Source organism: Nyctereutes procyonoides, unplaced genomic scaffold (genome assembly GCF_905146905.1).
Source record: "Nyctereutes procyonoides isolate TBG_1078 unplaced genomic scaffold, NYPRO_anot_genome, whole genome shotgun sequence".
Taxonomy (NCBI): Eukaryota; Metazoa; Chordata; class Mammalia; order Carnivora; family Canidae; genus Nyctereutes; species Nyctereutes procyonoides.
In genome coordinates, this window is record NW_026575159.1 from 35668917 (window position 1) to 35691006 (window position 22090).

The 22090-nt window shown below is 34.8% G+C and overlaps 1 protein-coding gene and 1 non-coding gene across 2 annotated transcripts in view; one reads left to right on the forward strand and one right to left on the reverse strand.

The window, feature by feature from the left end:
- CADM2 (cell adhesion molecule 2) overlaps positions 1-13292 on the reverse strand; it is a 244731-nt gene extending 231439 nt beyond the window's left edge. Inside the window, exons 1-2 of the mRNA XM_055314056.1 lie at positions 13265-13292; positions 12856-13005 (exon numbers count right to left, since the gene is read on the reverse strand). Coding sequence (XP_055170031.1) covers positions 12856-13005; positions 13265-13292 — 178 coding nt within the window. The remainder of the gene's footprint in view (positions 1-12855; positions 13006-13264) is intronic.
- An 8356-nt stretch (positions 13293-21648) lies between these two features.
- LOC129502689 (U6 spliceosomal RNA) lies at positions 21649-21754 on the forward strand. Its single transcript, XR_008663012.1, has one exon. It is a non-coding gene; the product is annotated as a U6 spliceosomal RNA (small nuclear RNA).
- Positions 21755-22090: the final 336 nt, after the last annotated feature.

Consider the following 22090-nt stretch of genomic DNA (forward strand, 5'->3'; position numbering starts at 1 on the left):
ATTTAGCCTTAACTTCTCTTTATGAAAATCTTGTACTGTAGAGTTTACACTCAACCTAAAAGTTCTCTCTCCCTAAGATAGGTCACTTTTACTAAAGCCTTTAGAGTCACAACTCATCTTCCATAGTAGAAACCCTCATTACATTTCACCTTCAACATAGTTATAGCACCCAGGGAAGAGTGAGGGTGGATATCATCACTTAAATATATTTTTTGCTTATGAAAAGGCTTTTTAAAGGTATATATCCATTCACAGCCACTTTTGGTTTAAAGAGAATATTTATGATCTCAAATTCCTATTAGACTGAAATTGCTTAAGATTTTTTTTTTGATGTTGCATCATTTGATTTTTCAACATGTCAAAAATCTCAAAAAAAAAAAAAAAAAAAAAAAAAACAAACCAAAAAAAAAAAAAAAAAAAAAACCCACAAACCTCTAAGAAGGACAGCCCGGATTGCTCAGCTGTTTGGCGCTGCCTTCAGACCAGGGCCTGATACTGGAAACCCGGGATCGAGTCCCACGTGGGGCTTCCTGCATGGGGCCTGCTTCTCCCTCTGCGTCTCTCTCTCTCTTTCTCTCTCTCTCTCTCTGTCTCATGAATAAATAAATAAAATTAAAACAAAACAAAACAAAACCTCTAAGAAGAGTTGCTGCCTGCAAACCTGCACATAGAAGCCCATCGTCCTTCACCACACACTGGCCTCAAGAGGCATATAGGCTGGAACTGAAATTGCTTCGTGTTATTGGTCAAGGTTGATTCAGGAACCCACACAAATCCATGATCCAACTGCGATTTGAGCTCAGCTGCCCTGATTACCAACCCTATAAACTTCAACGAACTCTTCCATAATGTTTGCAAAAGTTCATGAGATAGGATTTTAAGGTACCCCCCCCAAAATAAGTCAACAATAAACAATTATCATTTTCAAATGAAAGTATAGTTACTGGTCCCGAGAAGATGTTTTAATCACAGTTCATTATTAGGAAATAGTCCATTCGGTCTTGTGGCATGCAATTTTCAGCATCAGAAGAAAGGTAGGCTATATGTATTTGAAGGGGCTTTGAAAGTAAATCTATGGCTAGATTCGTACTACTATCATTCTTTCTAAAGTAAACGTGAATATACAGAGCATATAGACCAACCATTCAGCATTTCCCCTTCCCACTTCCCATTTGTACTTCAGGCCAGTCATTAATCTCAATATAGATAAGCATAAAACCTGGAGATTTAATTCTTACAAACTTCCACACTTTGGCATTAAAATAATACTGCCTCCTACACTTAATAGTGCCACAAAATACTTGTTTACTGCTATTTCCAAGGATTGCTACAAGGGCCTAGTGGGACTGAAGAAATAATAAACTAAGGAAAATGGAGTGCTTAAACTAATTTATAACTCTTCATGTTCACACAGCACAAAACAATACATTAAAAATATTTATTCAGGAAAAGCTGTTTCTAAATTGTATAATTCTTTTTGATTGTAGAGAAATGTTACTTGAAGAGGTGTGGAGGAGGAAAAATACACAGTTTTTATAAATAAAGGAAATATACAAAATTAATTTAAAAATACTAAGTGAATAAAAATAAATAAATAAATAAATAAATAAAAATACTAAGTGAATAAATTGAAAAGTAGATCATATTCATTAACTACAATCAATTGGACAACTTAGAAGAAATGGATAAATTCCTAGAAACATATAACCTTCCAAAATTGAATCAGGAAGAAATAGAAAATTTGAAGAGACCAAATACTAGCAATGAAGTTGAATCCATAATCACGGAACTCCCAGTAAACTAAAGTCCAAGACCAGATGGCTTCACAGGTGAATTCCACCAAACATTTAAGGAAGAGTTAGTGCCTATTCTCCTCAAACTCTTCCAAAAAAACTTTTAAAAAAGGAAAGAAAGCTGCCAAATTTATTTTATGAGGCCAGAGCTACTCTGATACAAAAACCAGACAAAGATACAAGAATAAAGAGAACTGCAGACCAATACGTCTGGTGAACATAGATACAAAAATCCTCGACAAAATATTAGCAAGCCAAATCCAACAGTACATTAAAAAAATCATTCACCAACATCAAATTTCAGTGATACAAGTGTTATTTCATATTCACAAATCAATGTGATCCATATACATTAATAAGAAAAAAGATAAAATCCATATGATCATTTCAGTAAATGTGAAAAAAAAAACCCTCACTTGACAAAGTACAATACTTTTTCATTATAAAACCCCTCAACAAAGTAGGCTTAAAGGGATCATATCTCAATATAAGTAAAGGCCTTATATGAAAAACCAGCAACTGACATCACACCCAATGGTAAAAAACTGACAGCTTTTCCTCTAAGATCAGGAACAAGACAAGGATGTCCACTCTTACTACTGTTTTTTTTTTTCAACATAGTGTTGAATGTTCTAACAGCAGCAATCAGATAAGAAAAAGAAATAAAAAAAACCACATAAATATTGGTAAGGAAGAAGTAAAATTTTCACTATTTGCAGATGGCATGTTAGTATATACAGAAAATCCTAAAGCCTCCACCAAAAAATGAATCATCATTTTAAAATTAGTATCACCATTAATGAATGACTGTGTATGTTCTTATTGCTACTTTTTGCAACTTATAACAGTACTACCTAGTTTACTTATAAAAAAGCTCATCAGAATTGAAAAAGGGCAATACTAATTAGGGGTACCCAAGTTGTAATATTTGAAATAGAGTTTTCTTATTCATTTTGTATGTCATATTGAAGTTATTTTCATAAAAAAATTATCCTTTCAAGAGAAAAGAATATTCCACATAGATTCTACACACAGCCTATTGAATGTGAGCTTTGCTGACGGTAGAAGGTGTAAATTATAGTGATTGCCTGGCTAAGTGGCCACACCCCTAGTCATATTGCAAAGCACAGTAGAGGCCCTTAGTTAAGCTGAACCAATCCATTTCTGTCTACTGAAATTTTGAAAGTAGGTGAGAGAAATGTAATTAACTAAGTTTTGTGTGGAATAATCTTTATGTTAGTGTTGTAGGCTTAAGTTTTCATCAGTCTCAAATTAAAAAATTAGCACTATTTTTACAATGTAGATTCACCATAGATGGGGATATTACTGTCTCAAAGTCTATTACACATTATTAAGAAAGACACAGAATGGGTAAAAACACTAAAAATTAAATTGTAAAGCTTTAAGTGCTATGTTGTATCTAAATAGAATTATATTGGTATAAACCAAATTAAGTTATTACAAATAGAATTAAATTTATACATTATGGACAGTATAATTTGATGCTGTTAAGATTTTCTTATGCTTACTAAGAACTATAATGGCAATGTTATTTTTGTAATATTTTATTTATTTATTCACGAGAGACACACAGAGAGAAATAGAGGCAGAGACACAGGCAGAGGGAGAAGCAGGCTCCATGCAGGGAGCCCGACGTGGGACTCGATTCCGGGTCTTCAGGATCAAGCCCTGGGCTGAAGGCGGTGCTAAACCGCTGAGCCACCAGGGCTGCCCAGCAATGTTATTTTGAAACTTACTTAAAAAAATTTTAGGATATCTTGCATTCTCCATGGTCTCTGTTTGGATCCTGATTAAAAGGCCATTCAACATAGACACCATATCAGTATGTCACCAGGAAACCAGGTCCCTGCGTAGTACACTGTTACTTCATTTATTTGATAAATAATACATCATACTTTATTTGTGTTTCTTTTCTCTTTTCTTTTCTTTTCATTCTTTTCTTTTCTTTTTTCTTTTCTTTTCTTTTCTTTTCTTTCTTTCTTTCTTTCTTTTCTTTCTTTTCTTTTAAGATTTTATTTATTTATTCCTGACAGACACAGAGACAGAGGCAGAGACACAGGTAGAGCTAGAAGCAGGCTCCATGCAGGGAGTTCGATGCGGGAATCAATCCCAGAACTCCAGGATCACTCCCTGACCCAAAGGCAGACACTCAACTGCTGAACCACCCAGGAGTCCCAGTTTGTAACTGTCTCTTTAAATAAATTAATTTCATCCAAAAAAAGTGTATTTTCAGTCATGTGTATTTCAAGTGAAATTATTTTTTCCCTAGAATCATGGAAAACATATTTACCAATTTTTTGAGCATTTCACAATCTCTATGATGAGGCTTCTTATGAACTAAGTAGAATTACATTAACCTATCTGTATAATACTTCACCCAATATGTTCCCCCTACATCATCCACCATTCCTATATGTGGATGATATATGATAACCTGCTACTTGATGACAGAAGTCATGTTGTATTTATTTTAGTAGTTTCAATGCAAGGATAATTCCTGGGACATTGAAGTATTTCACAGAATGGAACTGAAATGGTGACTTGGAAATCATTTAAATATTAAATCTGCTTGGCCATTTGTAGATAAACAGTTAGTTCGTGAACACTGCTTTCTTTTTTTTTTTTTTGAACACTGCTTTCTTAAATAACTATTAATTCCCCAAATTGAATATCTTTAATATCACAAAAGATAGTTCCCCCAAACCTGGTAAGTCATTGTTCGCATTTTTAAAGCTGTTTTGGGAGATGGAAAGAGACGACACAATGGTGTTGACACTCCACCTACCCTGACTCTAGCCATGATCCACTTCTACTGCCATGATCAAAAATATTGCTATGTCAGTTGACCTCTGTTTCCTCCCATCTTTTAACAATTGCTATTACTGACCCTGTATATGTTACCAACATACTAATATACTTAAAATATGTGCCCAGAAACATATATAATTAGAAGATAAAGGGGATCTTATTTTAACTAGGACAGGCTTTCTTTCAAGCAGCTCTGTTAAACCTGGAAAGGACTACTCAAAAATTAATGAGCCATAATAACTGGAAACAAACTAGCATAGCACCCATCACACTTTAAATAGTTAGCAAGTATCTATTCAATGAATGATGGTATAAACACAAAGGTTAATCATCAGAAGGTAGAATAAAATATTTCACGTATTTTTTTCTCTTTGTAGAATTTTGCTTAAAAAAAAAACAACACTGTTTGTGAACAGCACCATGAAATAAATGAAAGCATTTAATCCAGGAACTTGCTCAATTTCAGAGACCTACAATTACTTCATTTATTTGTACTACATTTCCCTTCTATTTATAAACAAAAACCTTGTTAAAAGCATCTAAAAAGAAGCAATCTTAATGAAACTTAATTTCTCTAAAATATATTGTCAAGTATGGAAATTATGCTGAATTTCAAAATAGTCAAAAATTAACATTTGCTCAAAACACGTAAGCATACATATGTAATTTTGAATGTCCAAGTTCCAAATCTTGATGCTGTTATAGCTTAACATACAACCAATAAAATCATATAACCAATAAAATTTATAGTGTATGTGGTTATTTATGTTTTTCTTGAAATTGCTGGACTTAAACAACATGCATAAATAGATTTAGGAAGCCTATTATGTATAACTAAAGATGTTGCTTATGTTTAATGAATATTTCCAATAATGGCTTTAACATTAAAAGATTAAGTGAAAATAAATTATTTCTTTATGAAATCTGTTAGCACACAGTTTAACATATATTTTGAATTTGAGGAATACAACATTGAAAAAAATTAATATGTTTTAGGAAGTGTTGTGACTTCTTTCTACCCAAAAGAAACAATTCTAATGAAGGTAGTTGTGAGCATAGAGTGATGCAAGGTTTTCCATAGAAATTATCTTCACTAAAAAAAAAATAATAATAATAGTCTTCACTGAAAATTGGATAGGGAGAAATTACTGTATATGCATTGGATAGGGAGAATTTCTGTATATGTATATACCGCTATAACCAGTAAAAGCTGTGCTGGTTACTTTCTGCTTATCCTTCTAGGTCTCCGCCCTACCCTCACACCTCCCCACCCCTGTTCTTTGCCCTGGGATGGTAAACTACCCAGAATCCTTTGACCTACACATAAAATGAGTTGCCTACTGTACAGGGTTGCTGTGAATACAATGACAAAATATAAGCATGAAAGTTATTGAAAAATTGTATTGTGTAACTTTAAGCTGTCATCATTAATTCCATGTCTGTTATAACTTATACATAATATTTTTTAAAAAATTAAGGAAGAGGGGATCCCTGGGTGGCGCAGCGGTTTGGCGCCTGCCTTTGGCCCAGGGCGCGATCCTGGAGACCCGGGATCGAATCCCACATCAGGCTCCCGGTGCATGAAGCCTGCTTCTCCCTCTGCCTATGTCTCTGCCTCTCTCTCTCTCTGTGTGTGACTATCATAAATAAATAAAAAATTAAAAAAAATTAAAAAAATTAAGGAAGAAAGGGTAAGAAAAAAGAAGGGTAATAGTGACTACTTTAATACCTGCCTTACCGAGTTAATTTTTAATATTTTAAAGTCTGTCACATTGATTGAAACCAGTCATGGGTAAGGATACTGTCAGGTGGCATTGGTTGGCATGGAGCCAGGAACTTGTACCTTCATTTCGGGTTCATGCCATTTTTCTTTTCTTTATCACTCCTTGTTCTAGGACACCTTATTCATGTTCTTTCTCTCCCACTGTCCCCACTATCAATGTAAAATTATCTGCAGAATAATTAGATAACGCCAATGATTTTTGGTTATGCCCTTAATAACATTTTATTTTCATTCCTCCAGTAATGAAATTTCCTTTAGGAAATATTTGAGAATCATTCAAACATAATTCAAAAAAAGCAAAACTCCTGTGAAGAGAAACGTCATAAAAAGGTATGTATTTTCCATTTTTATATATAAACAAATACAAGCACATAGAGATATGTCTGTTAAATGCATACGCTGTGCACCCTTGGAGATGTTTGTCCAAAGCATTTTTTGTCAATAATAGGAAGGAATTGAAGTGTTTTTTTTTTTCCTGAGCATTAAGTGATCGGACTGACTGTACTACTTCAATTGTTTTTTCCCCCACACCTGCAGAGAAACAGACACAATGATCTAATTGATTTTTTTATTTCTATTGCCAAATACCACACAGCATTCCTGTGGTGCTTCAATGAATTCTACTCCCTCTTCTCTCTGTCACCCTATACCCACTCTATTGCAAATGCTTACTTACTACTATTTATAACAGATGTGATAAGAATTGTGTAAAAAGAAAAGAGAGGAGCACAAGTGAATGAGCTACTTATGTCTATTCTAGGTCCCTGTGACCCAAAATTGTAATGTCATTGTCTTAATTTTTATTTTCTATTTAGATTTGCAGGTTTTTAAGTGTTATAGAAAAAGGCTTCATACAGCAACTATGCAGAAATGAAATAGAATTATAATTGAATAGTTACTCCGTAGGTTAATGATTTTTTGGTTTTCAGGTGCACAGAAAGTAGATAGGGAAATTGTTAAAAATGCAATTGTGATCCAACCACTGGAACATCTGGTTTGGTCAGGTGTCAATGAGCCCCTTTTTTATTCTGCTAGCTGGTGTCAGAGGCAGGATTAGAAGTCAGATAGACTCCTGTCTCTGATGCTACAAATATCCCCATGAAAAAGCTATGCAACTGAAACAGCAGAATGTCATTTACTTAATACTCAACATATATTTATAATGACCTAGGGTTTTCTCAGTTGGAAAAATACCTGTTGTACTCATCAAGGCTGGAATTGGACAAGGTCTGTTACGGCATGTAAGCCTTGAATCCACATCTAGAACTGTGATTTTCAAAACCACACTAGCTACACATGCCTATTGAGAACCTGAAACATGGCCAGTGTGACTGAGTAACTTTTGATTTTAATTTTTATTTAACTTAAATTTAAATATTCACATGTGGCTGCTGGCCACAGATTTTTGTTCAGCACAGATATAGAACACTGTTAGTGTCATGGAAAATTATCTTGGGCAGTGCTGACTATAATGCATCCCTCTGTCTTACTCTATGTACGTCTTCAACATTTTGAAAGGATCTGCCGCTCCTTACCTAAAAAAAAAATAAAAAATAAAAGTAGCAGCCACCTGTAGAAGCAGGTGCAATCAGCCATACGGACAATCACTTGTGTTCTCTATCATTCTCCGGAGCAGTCGTCACTTGCACAGTGTGTGTGCTACTCTAGTCACACTAATCCATGCCTCGCTTCTGCACTTGGTCTCTGGCACAATGTAGCATGTTTGTTTGCTCAAGATAAGCCTTAGGATGGAGGCAAGCCAGGTACATAGGCAGATAGAAAGCCAGGTAAACAGGCAGATAGAAAGCTGATATGGGGGGAAAGTGTGGTATGGAGTCTTCAAAAAATGCTTCATTTTCAAACTCTTAAATTTGATGGATATCAAATTTGATCCTTGATCCTGTCAAGGATCCTTTCTACTAAGACATCCTGCAGGAACCAAACCAATGACTTACGAGGGAATAGACATGTTAGACTGCCATTCATGGAAGAGTCTTTTTTTTTTTTATTCCAAACTTTCTGTTCTCTGTTGCAACAGACTATTTTTTAAAGATTTTTAAAATGTATTTGGGGGGGAAGGGACAAAGGGAGAGAGAGAATCTTAAGCAGGCTCCCCACTGGAGCCTGACTGGGGAGCATGGCGCCTGACTGGGGACTAGATCCCACAACCCTGAGATTATGACCTGAGCAGAAACCAAGAGCCCAGGGCTTAACCCACTACACACTCAGGTGCCCCTGTTGCAACAAACTATTAAAACCAGAATAGAGGGATGCCTAGGTGGCTCAGCAGTAAGTGTCTGCCTTTGGCCCAGGGTGTGATCCTGGGGTCCTGGGATTGAGTCCCATATAAGGCTCCCTGCACGGAGCCTGCTTCACCCTCTGCCTGTCTCTGCTTCTCTCTGTGTGTGTGTGTCTCTCATGAATAAATAAATAAAATCTTTAAAAAAATAAAGGAAACCATAACAGAGTTACAGTTAGAAGCAGTCTAATATAAAAAAGTAAGAACTGGCTATACTTACACACACATACACACACGCACAGGCTTTTTCCAACATAACCCTAAGTTATAACAATTGGTAAAGAAAAAATAAAGCAAGTGCATACTACAGCAATTCATATCAGATATTGCTATTTTATAGCAGTAAGATGAGGGAATATGTTGCTAACTATCCCAACTATGACATGATGGATTTTTCTCACTATAATTATCTCTCAGAAAAGAGGGGCTGCCTTATTTCCAAGTCTTGTAAATCTTGTATTACAAGTTTTTTTTTCAACAGTATCCTAAGATGCATTAGCTTGAAATACCCTGAATCAATTCTGCTTTTAGATGTTCTATAAAGGGTAACTTATGGAATCACTGAAAAAGAAGGCAAAGACATTTCATATAGATTTTGTTTTTGTGCCTGAGGATTTGACCTCACAATTGTAGATGTCACTGTAAACATAATTCTCAAAGCTCTGCTTAAAAAGCATTACCATAAGTCGTTGCATAGTGGAAATTATTATTATACTCCTGCAGGAGTATAATGAATGAACAACAACAAAAAATGTTCTGCTGTCATAAAAATTCATAGTTGTTGTTTGGGACAAATTTCTCACTGATAGTATCCTACACTTTGAAAAGTGCTGCTAAGCAAGATTATTTCCTTAAATGCCAGGATGGAAAACCAATTATCTCTAAGTGAATATATGTTTTTATATTGGTTTAAATATGTGCATATAACTCAAATCAATAAATTAAATATATAACTATATATTTAATTGTCCTATGAATATCTCTAAATGACAGTGTCCCCCAAAACATTTTCTCTTGCTTTACATCATTGGGAAAGTGAGAGATTTCCATAAAATTGATGTCACCTTATGTTTGGGTATGTTATATTTAAATATATATTTACAAACACTTGTAATCAATTAATACTAAAAGCAAAAAGAGGTTGTGAAATCTCTATGTGTGACTCTTATGTATATTTTTTTAACTAATGTGACTTCATTCTTTTTTCTTAAAAATAGATTCATCTATTTTAGAGATACAGCAAGAGTTCAACGGAGCAGACAGAGGAAGAGGGAGAGATAGAACCTCAAGCCGACTCCCGGCTGAGCTTGGATCCAGGCAGGGCTCCATCAGAGGACCTTGTGGTCATGACTGGAGTCAAAATCAAGAGTAGGAAGCACAAAGGACTAAGTCACTCAGGTGCCCCAGTGTGACTTCATTCTTTAGAAAGTAACAGAGATCACTTTATCAAAGGTAGTCTTTAAGCTTCAAGCTAGTTTATGTGAGTTATATTTATAAAATTTTAATTAATTCATAAAATCAAATTTTTATTCTTGAATAATGTCCTTTCCTTTCAAAAAGCCTTAAAATATCACATTAGATATTTCTTATATTTTTCAAATGCAAAGAGATATTTTATAGTCTCAGAAAATATGTTTAAAAGAGTCCTTAATCGAAACATTAAATAATTAATATTAATAGGGATTAAAATTGCAGTAATACTGCCATAGTGAGTATTTAGCAGATGAACATTTCAAAATTCATTTTCAGACTCTTTAAAATATTCTTAAAGTGGGTCGCCTCAGTGGCTCAGTGGTTGAGCATCTGCCTTCCGCTCAGGGCATGATCCTGGGGTCCCAGGATCAAATCCCACATCGGGCTCCGCTCATGGAGCCTGCTTCTCCCTCTACATGTGTCTCTGCCTCTCTTTGTGTCTCTCATGAATAAATAAATAAAAATAAAATAAAATAAAGTACCAATAAAAAAGATCTCTAGGACTAGAAGTCCATGTTAAACACGAATGATTACACATCAAACTCTCTAATCAAAACATAAATATGGAGTCACCATATTGGCTTTAAGTCTGGCCAATATTTGAGTCACGATGTTTAAATCACAATATTAACTTCAAATCTCACCTAACTGTGGGACCTTTAATCCCATCCTCCCATATGCTTCTATGAATATGTGGCCATTAGTGAACCCTGTTGCATTTGTCTTTCCAATGGCAGAATAAAACAATAAATAAAAGCTCTTTCTAAGTAATAAAATTCTACAGAAATGCTAGCCTGACCCTCTGTAGTACTTAACTTTACATATCAACTAATTAATTAGGTCAGTACCTCAATATTCACTCAAATGCCAGTCTGTATGTTGCTGTGATGTATATTTAGATGATATTAATTTAAGTCAGTACACTCCGAGAAAAGCTAATTACTCTGATGTGGCTTTGTTCAATCAGTTAAAGCATTAAGAGAAAATATTTGTGATTCCTGGAAGAAAGGATTTTGTCTCAGACTGCCTTCAGACTTGAGGGGCATTATTGACTTTTCCCCAGGTTTCCAGTCTGCTGGCCTGTCCTGCATATTTCAGACCTGCTAGCCTCCTCCATCATCTGAGCCAGTTTCTTCTTTTCTTTTAAAAAGATTTTATTTATTTATTCACGAGAGACACAGAGAGAGGCAGAGACATAGGCAGAGGGAGAAGCAGGCTCCATGCAGAAGCCCGATGTGGGACTCGATCCCCGAACTCCAGGATCACACCCTGAGCCAAAGGCAGATGCTCAACCACTGAGCCACCCAGGTGTCCCTTAAGCCAGTTTCTTAAAATCTCTCTTTCCTTCCTTCCTTTTCTCTTTCTTTCTCTCCCCCTTTCTCTCTGCAGATATTTATCAACTATACATCTATTTATCTACTAAGATAGAGAATACTTGTCCCCTACCAATGTACTCTAAAATATATTTTGTTCATGTGTTCATTGTCCTCTACTAAACTATATGTCCTATGAGAGCAGGGATTTTATGTTTGTTCTCCAACTCTACCACCTTTTCTGAAGGAAACCTCAAAAATCATTTGCTGAATTAATACATTAGATCTTTCATTATATATTAAAGTTTAAAATCAATTTAAAAATTTCATTTTAAATCTAGAGTACAACAAAGGGAAAACTTCAGCAAGGTAAAATATATAGTGAATTCCTATTTTTAGGGCAAATGGGCACATTTATTGGACTAATTAATTTAGCTACATTTTAATCATTAAAATGGAACTGATTTCAAATTATCTTAGTGTTATCCACACAGATTCATAAGAAATCCAGATATTAAGACCACATTGAATATCTAATTTATAAATAGCTATTTATATTCTATATAATTTAAATTTATCTAAAGCAACAGCTCCGTATTTTTATTATAGTTCATGAACTCATTTTTCCTCCCAATGCTTATAATAATAAGTGAAGGCTTGGAAATTCAGTGTATACTTTTAATTGTTTGCTTGAATTATGTATGAATTTCATTACTCTCTAAATTTTCTAAAGAAAATTTTAATCAAAATCTATCATTCAATAGGGACCCCAGTTAATTAATGAAGTCTAACTCACCTTGAAGTAAACACACCTTTTTCTTTTCTTTTCTTTTCTTTTATTTTTCTTTTTAAACACACCTTTTTAAATCTAGTTATTTACTTCCAAACATGGAGCTATTTAAAATTACTATGGGAATCATTTCTACAGTTCTTACCTTCAAGCACAATCATAAGAATAAAATCACAAAACTTTAAAAAATCATATAGCATCTTCTAAATATATTAAGCTAAGGTTAATAAAAAGATCATATCACCTGTAGTGAGGAAAAAGTAGTTAACCTATACACAAGGCAATTACCAGAATGAAGGAATACAATATCTAGAGAAGCAATAATGGTTAAGAGAAGGCATAAAATGATTTTTGAAACAGAATTGAAACTGTTTATTTTATTAAAAAGTTGACACAGGTTATCTTTAGTGTTTATGACTTGCAAACTAAAGTATTTAATATTTAACATGTTTAAATACAAGCAGCAGCAGTTTGGTAATCAAAACGAATAATTTGAATCATCTCAGAAAAATAAATTCATTATAATTAGGATATTTCTGAATATGATTAAAACATTTAAAAGAAAATGTATTCACCTTTCTTGTCATCAAAGTACAGAGTCTGTTGAGCTGGATTTGACCACTGGAGGGAGGTGTTATCATTTTGATCAACCCTGCAGGTCAAAATTGCAGTTCCACCTTCAACAACCGTTACATTCTGTGTTAGTGGAAATTGCCCTTGGCTGCCTAAAAGGGGATTAAAGAAAATGTTGATTAAATGAAAGTTATAAAATGATTAACTTCCCAAGAGCTACATCGGACTGAACTTCTCACTCAAAAAAAGAAAAAATTAAACCAACCATACAACAACTAAACTATATATCACAAAAAGACAGAAAAAATAATTGAAAATCCTTAATCAGGGGACCACAGTTGTGCATACCATTAAGACTCCTTCATACTCCCTTATGTGTTCTAGAAAACCTTCTTTGTCTCCTAGCCATACACAAAGATTTATATTCAAATAGTAGCATGATTATCTAATGATAATTTCCTTTGGCCTTGCATTAATTATATAGGGTGGATCTAGACATCTTTGAAAATGAGGCACTGGAATAATTTAGGCTGAACTGAACTCACTAAAGCAACAGAGGAAACCACATGAAATAGTTCTCTGGTAGCTGATATAATCCTGAATAAAGTCTATGAAATATGGATACTAGAACTTTAGATTCAATTTCTGATAAAAGAAATAAAAAAATAATCCTATTATACCAGAGCTTCTTGTAGATGTAGCTGTTTTTTAGAACACGAAATATGTTGGAGGAAACAATGTAAGTATTTTTCAAAAAGTGTCCTTCTTGTAAAATATCTATCAAAATCTTAAGGCGATTAGCCTAGGAGATAGAGACAATATTCTCCTTTGTTCCTTTCTCTAGTTTCTTGATTTTCCCCAATGAACATATATTTCTTTTGTAATGAAGAAAAAAACATATTTAAATGACCCTTGTCAAATTGGATATCATTAGAATATAATCAAGTATTCTATCTTCCTAAGGTAGTAATTTATTAAAATGATTCATATAATAACTTTACTTAATATGAACTCTTCTAATATTTAAAACAAAATTCATGCACATGGAAACATAATACATAAGTTTCACTTCAGCGAGATGAACTTTGCCAAGTCTGGTAACAATCATCAACATGGGTAAAAAAATGACTTTCCAGAGCCAGGTTAAAACACTATTATGTGAGCAAGGTAGTTCATTAAGTCAAGGATAATTTACACATGCAAGAACATTACAATGACTTAATCGAACCCGTGAAATATATTTCCCTTTTCTTCTTTAGTTTTGTAATGATTCTATCATTACTACAAGCACCACTTGAGATTATGCTGGAGCTATTGGCATAAAGGATCTTATTACCAAGAAGCCTGTTGATTGGCACCATAAGAGACAGAAGAGCCTGAAGGGGAAAATATCTTTCCAGACCTAACTGACACAAGCACAGAAGTTCATGACCATGTTATATAATTAAGCCTATCAAGTATAAAATCTGATATCAGTAACTTTGTCTTCTCAATGCCAACCTCTTAGAGTCACTATGGCAACTCCCCAGGATATCTCCCTGTAATCTTTAGGGTGGAGTTTTTAAATTGAGGTTAGGAGATGTCTGGAATAAATTCTTTGATAGTTGACTTAAAAGTCAACAGGAGCCAGAGTGAGATGTGTTTTGCCTTCAGCTCAGAGGTGACCTCTAGCAGGGAAACGTGGAGAACTATCAATCTTGTGAAATGAGGTGAGGCGAAAAACCACATAAGGAAAACATGAGCTGAAACGGAAAGAAGGAATAATTACCAGAGATACCAAATTAGCAGTTCATAAATATGAAGCTCAGAATGATTTTAAGATATTTTGCTAAGATTCTCAAGTATTAATGTAGCACATAAACTCAACAATCTGAGGGAGGAGGGATTCTTTAAGTAATAAAAAGCACACAGCTGCTAATAAGAATATACAGTTCCTCTCAGGTGACAATTTGACTATCAACTGGTACATAAATAATATTGTCTGCTTCTTTAAAGATGTGGAAAAAGAGCAGTGATGCTTGCAACAATTTCATCCACTACATTTGCAAAATAATTTTCAAAACATCCCCATAAGAAAATATTATCCTTCTCATTTCACAGATGGGTAAACTGACACTGGGAGGTTAAGTGATTTTCCATGGTGAAACAAAGTCAATGAACCATTTGGAATTTGTTCTGAAAGTTTAGTATTTTACTCTTATTCTCCCACAAAGGCTGCTGGGTCATGGTAACTTGATCACTATTGGCTTACGTGTGAATTAGATAATAAAAAATAAATAAGTAAACATTTTAACAATGGAATTTTCAACTGCATACCTAGCTGAACTATGTCCTCATAAATTTTGTAATAACATTAAAATCGAGTAAGAGAGGATGCCGATATTAACTGCTCTGAAATATCCTATCTTATTCAGAGCTTACTTTTGACACTTATTTTAATCTTTCCTTACTCGCCTATAGGGTCTGCTAGGGTCTTCTACATGCCCAGTACTTTCTATACTCTTGCACATCCATGCCTTCTCCTTTCAGGTAGGAGATTAGGACAACTTCCCTCCATCTTCTCCCCACATGGATTCTGACTTTAAAGTATAATGACTTCAGTTCCCCGCAGTCAAATAATTTAGTTTTCCCCAATAGAGAACAAACTCACGTGGAGAATCTCCTAATCTTAAATACCCTTAGGATAGGTAGTTTCCAAAATCAATTCAAAAGCCAGTTTTGTAAACAGTCAAACTTCTTCTCAAGGTTTAAATTGCCTTTTACTCTGCTTATAACCTGGAGAGAGAGCATCAGGGTAACTGCCACTTTTGTCTTTTAACTCTTTGTGGCTCAAGGTTCTCATTTAATTCAATTTCAGAGAGTCTTTCCAAAGAAGTTACTACTTTTCCCAATTAAGGATTGGGAATTAAACATCCTGAATTAAACAGTTAAGCATCCCAAATTAAGGGTTCATTTTCAAGGCATTCATCAAAGAAATATTCCTACTACATGCTTTGCCTTGGATGAATCAACATCTTAAAGATGCATTGAGGAAGAGAAATTTTGCCAAGGAGACTGCAGAGTTCAGAAACTCTGCGAAAGGGTGTGAGGCAGAGAAGAAGGCAGTCTAGGTGTGGTATATAACTCTTTCTTTGTTCCCCACATCTATAAGGATTTCTGAAATGCATTGGTCCTAGCATTTGAGGCTTTACTTTAAAATATTCCTTACTCTGGCTAAGCTCAGCACCCTCCTAGATTTCAGAGGAGTTATTCTTAACAAACAAGTTTCTGATCAGATTGAAAGGAAACAAAACTTCCAATTTGGAGTCGTACAGCTGGCTATTTTTCCAGGCAGCCTGTGTCCTTCGTTTTCCTCCTTCCCTCCTTGTGTTATCTTCTCTTTTATTATTTGCAAAGATACCAGTCTTCTTGAGTTGCTTCTAATCTAATTAAAGGGCACGTGATGAGATCATCTTACTTATCTTTGAGTCAGCTACACTGTTTAACATTCTGTATTGTGAGTTGGAGTTTCCAGTGGGGGCTCATTGTCCAAAATGGAAGCATCTTCTTAGAGCAGTGGCTGGCATTGCAGGGGAACTTGTGACAGTAGAATGACCAGAATAACTCAAGTCTTCTGCATTTGTTCAGGGTCAAAAGAGAGGGGCAGAAGGAGGGACTAATTCCTTGCCAAGAAAAAAATATGAAAAATGTAAATCATAAAATCCTTATTAGTATATCGTCTTAAGACATTTTTTTAAAAAGTTCTGGTTGAAAATCATGAGGAGTATACATAAGATACAACAGATATAATGTAGAACAGACAGATCTAATACCATTGTCAGCCCCCGAAATGGGGCATAAAAAGACAGACTGTGCCAAATTTATGCTCTAGAAGGAGAAAAACATAAAAGATAGTGCCCTTCCTGGGTACCTCATATTACGAGATACTAACATATCTCATCTTCCACAATCACTAGGCCAACGGAAAATATGAGACAGATACAGCTAAACTATCTGAGCATTCATAATATTCAAGGCACTATTCTAAGAGCATTTCTTGTTTTTCAGTGATTTACTTTTCATGCCAACCTTGTCATCATCTCTACCTTGAAGATGAGGGAACTGATGCAAAGAGAGTTTAAATAATTTGCCCCCAGTCCCACAGCTAGAAAGTGCCACACCAGGTTCTGAACTCTCATATTCTGTGTCCTGACCTCACATGCTTAACCAAAAAACTGCTTGGAAAAGAAAGTGAACTTAATTCTGGCTGAGTGACTGTTACGAAATAAGCATAGAGTCTGGAGTCAAACATTTCAAAGATGTATTTAAACCTTTAATATCTATTTTTAATAAGTGAAGGAACACTTGAAATTCCTGCAAAAGCTGTGATGTGCTAACTGGCCCCTACCAGCTCATGACAGTCCATTGTCATGAACTCTCCTCACTTCACACTCAACAAAATTCCCTTGTAGATTGAAAGAGACCACAGTTGAGAGTCTTTTCACAATGGAGCTTGACAAACAGTTCAAGCCAGTGTTTTCTTCTCACAGAGGCAGTTGTTAAACATATGTATAGCACACCACTGGAAAAGCCACCTCTGATGCCTCTTGTTGGGGCTGTTACATGCATATTTAGCCTAAGTAAAAATTTTTTTTTTCTGAAAACTAATGAACTCTTGCCTATGCAATATAGTTCTGTTTCTGAAGGTTTTTTTTCCTTCATATTTTGAGTCTCCTCAGTTTCTTTCTTCTTTTTCTTCAAATCATTTTCTAAGAGAAAATGATTTTCCCTCCTGCTCACCATTCTTCCAATGATCTCTCTCTCTCTCTTTTTTTTTTTTTTACCTACTCTGTTGAACTGATAGTTTTATTAGGCTGCCAGGTTTATTTCTAACTAGCATCAGGGATTGAAAACCATTTATGTGAGTTTCGGTAGTTATAAGGAAACAATTTGCTAATTCATTGCTCTGAAAGACACTTTAGTGAAGAGCAATTATTCTGCAATAGTCTGCAAAGATGGCTTTCCTGTCCCTGTCTTTAAAGAGCAGACAGAGAAGCTGCCATTATTCCTTCAATGTTTCTATTTCTACATACTTCAGGAAAAATGGTACAAACCTTGTCTAGATCAGGAAATTCCAAATTCAAAATCAAGTGAACAGAGTCTTGACTCCTGCTGACCTGTCAGTTGGGATCTGCTCTTGCTTCACACACTTCAAGCACACTTTCACTGGCTACCAAGAGCCCAGCACACTGCCCCTCGGTACATAAAGAAGCAATTCAAAGCTCATGGCCACCTCGACCTCGCTGACAGGCTGTGATGTGCCACTACCGTAGAGAAACAAGCCAAGCAACAGAGAGATCTTTGAAGACAGCAGTATCATTGAAAGCGAGCAGACAGGCAAAAACGCATATCTGAATGCTGATCCCAAAACATGGCTCTGCTTCCCAAAACGGCATCATTAAAGCCTTACTATCTCCTGAATGGGTGATGAGGGAAGGCAATGGTTCCTCCATCTCTCTTCCTGCACTAAAGCTGAGATGTGGCCCACAACAGTGGATCAGCGCACACTGTGCATGAGTGCTCATGTACTAAGGGCAGTGATCCCTGGAGATAGATCTAGACAGACAGGCAGAGGTTGAGTCTTTGCACATCTGAGAGAGAGGGAGTTACAGTCAGTGGTTTTTCAGGATAAATGATCAACTTTTGTGGGACATTTAACACAACCCAGAGCCCTCATTATTTTTTTCCCTGAAAATGAGTACCCCCCCCTTTTTTTTGAGTACAACTTTCTCAAAGGAAGAACTGGATTTAAAACAACAGTGAAGGGAAAAATAATATTTTCATTTGTTTTATCTTGTTTAGATGTGAAGAGAATTGAAAAATAATATTTTCATTTGTTTTATCTTGTTTAGATGTGAAGAGTATTTTACAATTTTTCAGTTAAAAAAAGCATAAACTTCTCATGAGATAAACAGTGCTATATCTTTTGATTCTTCCTGTGGGAATAAATTTATACTTAGCAAAAACTGTCAACTAAGTCTGCAAAATTATTTAATTCAACAGGGTTATTGGCATCTGAATCAAATGGTATACATAATGCTTTGGTTTGTTTTGAAATATTTTTGTGCCCTGGCAAGAATCCCCATATTAAATGCAAAATACTGGTCTCATTAAGGTTCTGATATTTTAGTTATGAAAAGCACAGGTGCCAAATGGATCAGTATTGTTAAAGGTTCTAAAATATAGGAAATGACGGAAATAGGCAATTCATTTCTAAATGAAATACAAAAGTAGCTTACTATTCTTTAGGTCTTCCCCTCAACTCTTCTCAGCTTTGTGTTTCTCTTCCTCTACCCTCCCTTTCACTTGTTCCATCAACAGGTTTGGGATTTATACAAAGAATCTGAATCTTAGAAAGTTCAAGATCATTCTTCTTAGTTAGAGTCTAAAAATATATCTAAATGCACACACAGCATGCTATTACTTCCACTAAATTACCGAAGGCATTCTAAACAAATAACCTTCTAATGCGAAAGTTGTGGCTCAGTAGTTGTGTGTACTGAAACACATATTGCATACTAAAGCCTATTGGATTATTCAAAAAGCACAAATTCTATTAATGCAAGCTTAAAATTCTCAAGAGAAGTGCAATAAATGCTCTATCATGTGAGAAAGGAAATTGGAGGAAAAATGAAGCCTGATAACTAAGTGAAAATGTTTCCACTTTTGGAATATCCCTCTGTTCTTTCAAATATTTAGAGTTCTCTAGTAATTTTGCTGTGATTTCATTCTAGCTTTTAGATTTGTCTGAAAAACTTTAAGTACTCCATTTTCCTAGGCTACCACATATAATTTATTTTTCTTTGACTCTATCTTTTCAGGATTCAGCTTGTCTTATGGAGTATAACACCTGGTATCCACCTTCTGTGCTACCCCTCTGCCCAGCCACTATGGAGCATGGCCATCAGTCTGGTGCTGCTTGCCAGTTTCCATAGAGACAGGAAGCACTTTGGAGAGCCATGTTCCATTGCAACTGCCAGACCAAGGCAGGGAAGAAATAAAGCTGGCGGGCAGTGGGTCTTGCAAGGCCAGGAAGGTTGGAAGGGCTTTCTCCTCCTGATATCAGGGCATAGCAGTGCCAAATTGGCAGCTTCAGCAGTTACAATCCCATAGACCAGATCCTGGTGTTCACTAAGGCCATTGTGAGCGACCCATTCTGCTCCCAACTCCGGGAGCAGAATCTCTGTGTATTCAAATGTTGGCCCAGGGCCTTTGTTGGCTTCTGATCCATGACAAAAGGCTCTTTCAGATTTACAGTGGCTCCCACAGCTCCAGACCCAAGATTCTTCTGTAGAAATTTCACCTCTCTTTCCCTTCTCCAGAATGTGATAATAGGTTTTCCTGGACATTCATATCAGACCAGGAAACCAATGGGATTACCATTGGGTTGTACCCAACTAACCTACAGAGTGACTGTGAGAAGGCGACCCACTTAACTATGTATCATTGTATCAAAACTAGTTACCATTTGCTGCATCTATGATTGGATTTATAATTAGAATCAATTCTTGATTATCAGGATCAGAGCTGGCCCTAAAGAAATTTGTAATGTAGGTGAAATATAGCATCAGTGCCTTCCCATATATTTCAAAAATGTTTTTGTGTGATTGTATACCTCAGCTTTCTGTACTATAAATATTCCCAGCAGTTTTTCTTTCTACCTAAAGTAGATTTCTTTAATTTCACCATTAACTTTATATTACTCAACCATATCACAAAATTTTTATTTTCCTTAATTTATAAAATTCTAAATTTCAGAGAATTATTTATAAAATCCTAGGAAATGTGGTTTTATGCTGGCTTTATAGTCTTGCTTAGTGGTTGTATTGCCTTAGTATGTTTTAAAACATTATCTGATTTTTAAAAGAACGCCAAATATTTTAAAAACATATTTGTGTGACATCAGTTGTTTTCATTCTTTGCTTATGCCTATTATTCTGTGAAAATGCATAATAAACAAAATATATTAAAATATCATGGATTCAGACTAAATATAAATATATTTAGCTTTGCAGCTGAAATAGATTTTTGAAATAAAAATATTAGAATATATTTAATTTCATTAATTTATCTATATTCATTTTATTCTCTAAAAAGTTTAGAGTCTTCTCAAGAATTCAAACAATATTGAATGAGTGTCTATAATTTTTAAGAAAAAAATGAACTTGATTAATTATTCACATTACTCATAAAGCTGTTTTTCTTCCTTTCACATAGATCTTCAAGTATTGTGATGTAAAAAATAAAAAGCAAAAGAAATAATTTTAAAATGAAAAAGGAAACTATGTCTTACAAAGCATTCTAAAAGAATAAGAGAATTTAAAAATTATTTTTATAACCAGAAAAGGTAACATGTGATTATCATGTGTGTATAAATTCATTTTATCTTTCTAGAATAGTGCTTTCAGGGTGAATGAGCAAGACCTAAATAGAACTGACTAGCTTTACTTGCTAACTGATGAACATTTGAGAGGCAGCCTTCCAGAGAAAAGAAATTTATGACCACAATCACAGTCTGGTTCACAGTGAAGCTCAATCACGTAACTAAATTCTAAATTGAGATGTCAACCTGGAGGAAATATTCTGGAAAGGAACACACAGATGGTAGGACTCTTCTGAAGACAGGGTGAGGAATATAGTGCTAAATGTACAATAATCAATCTTCTGGAAGTAAAAAAAAATGCACTGAGTGGGACATAACTTTTAAATTTGAATTTCCTGGAAAAACTTCAACCTGAGTCTAAAAAGGGGGAAAAGTGCTCACTTCAGCAGCACACATACTAAAATTAGAGTGATACAGAGATTAGCATGGCCCCTGCACAAGTATGACACATAACAAGGAGGAAAATGATCCCTATATTTTTCATGTTACCCGGTAGGTCTTAGAATGTCCATATATTTAAAGGAAACAACAAAATTGAATTATAATACACTTTAGAATATTTAGTAACCCAAGGAAATTTAAAATTCCTAATAACATTTTTAGGAACAAATTAAATGGAAAGAATTCAAAAAAATAAAGCAAGCATTATTAATTCCCTACTTCAAATATACAATTGCTTAAAAATTACAAAAAGCAGCTAGTAAAATAAGGTTAACATAGTAAGGAAAGCTATAAATTTAGAAGACATTAGGACTTTAGTCTGGTTTTTATGCTGATATTCCCTGATTCCAAATGAAAAAATATATATACCAAGT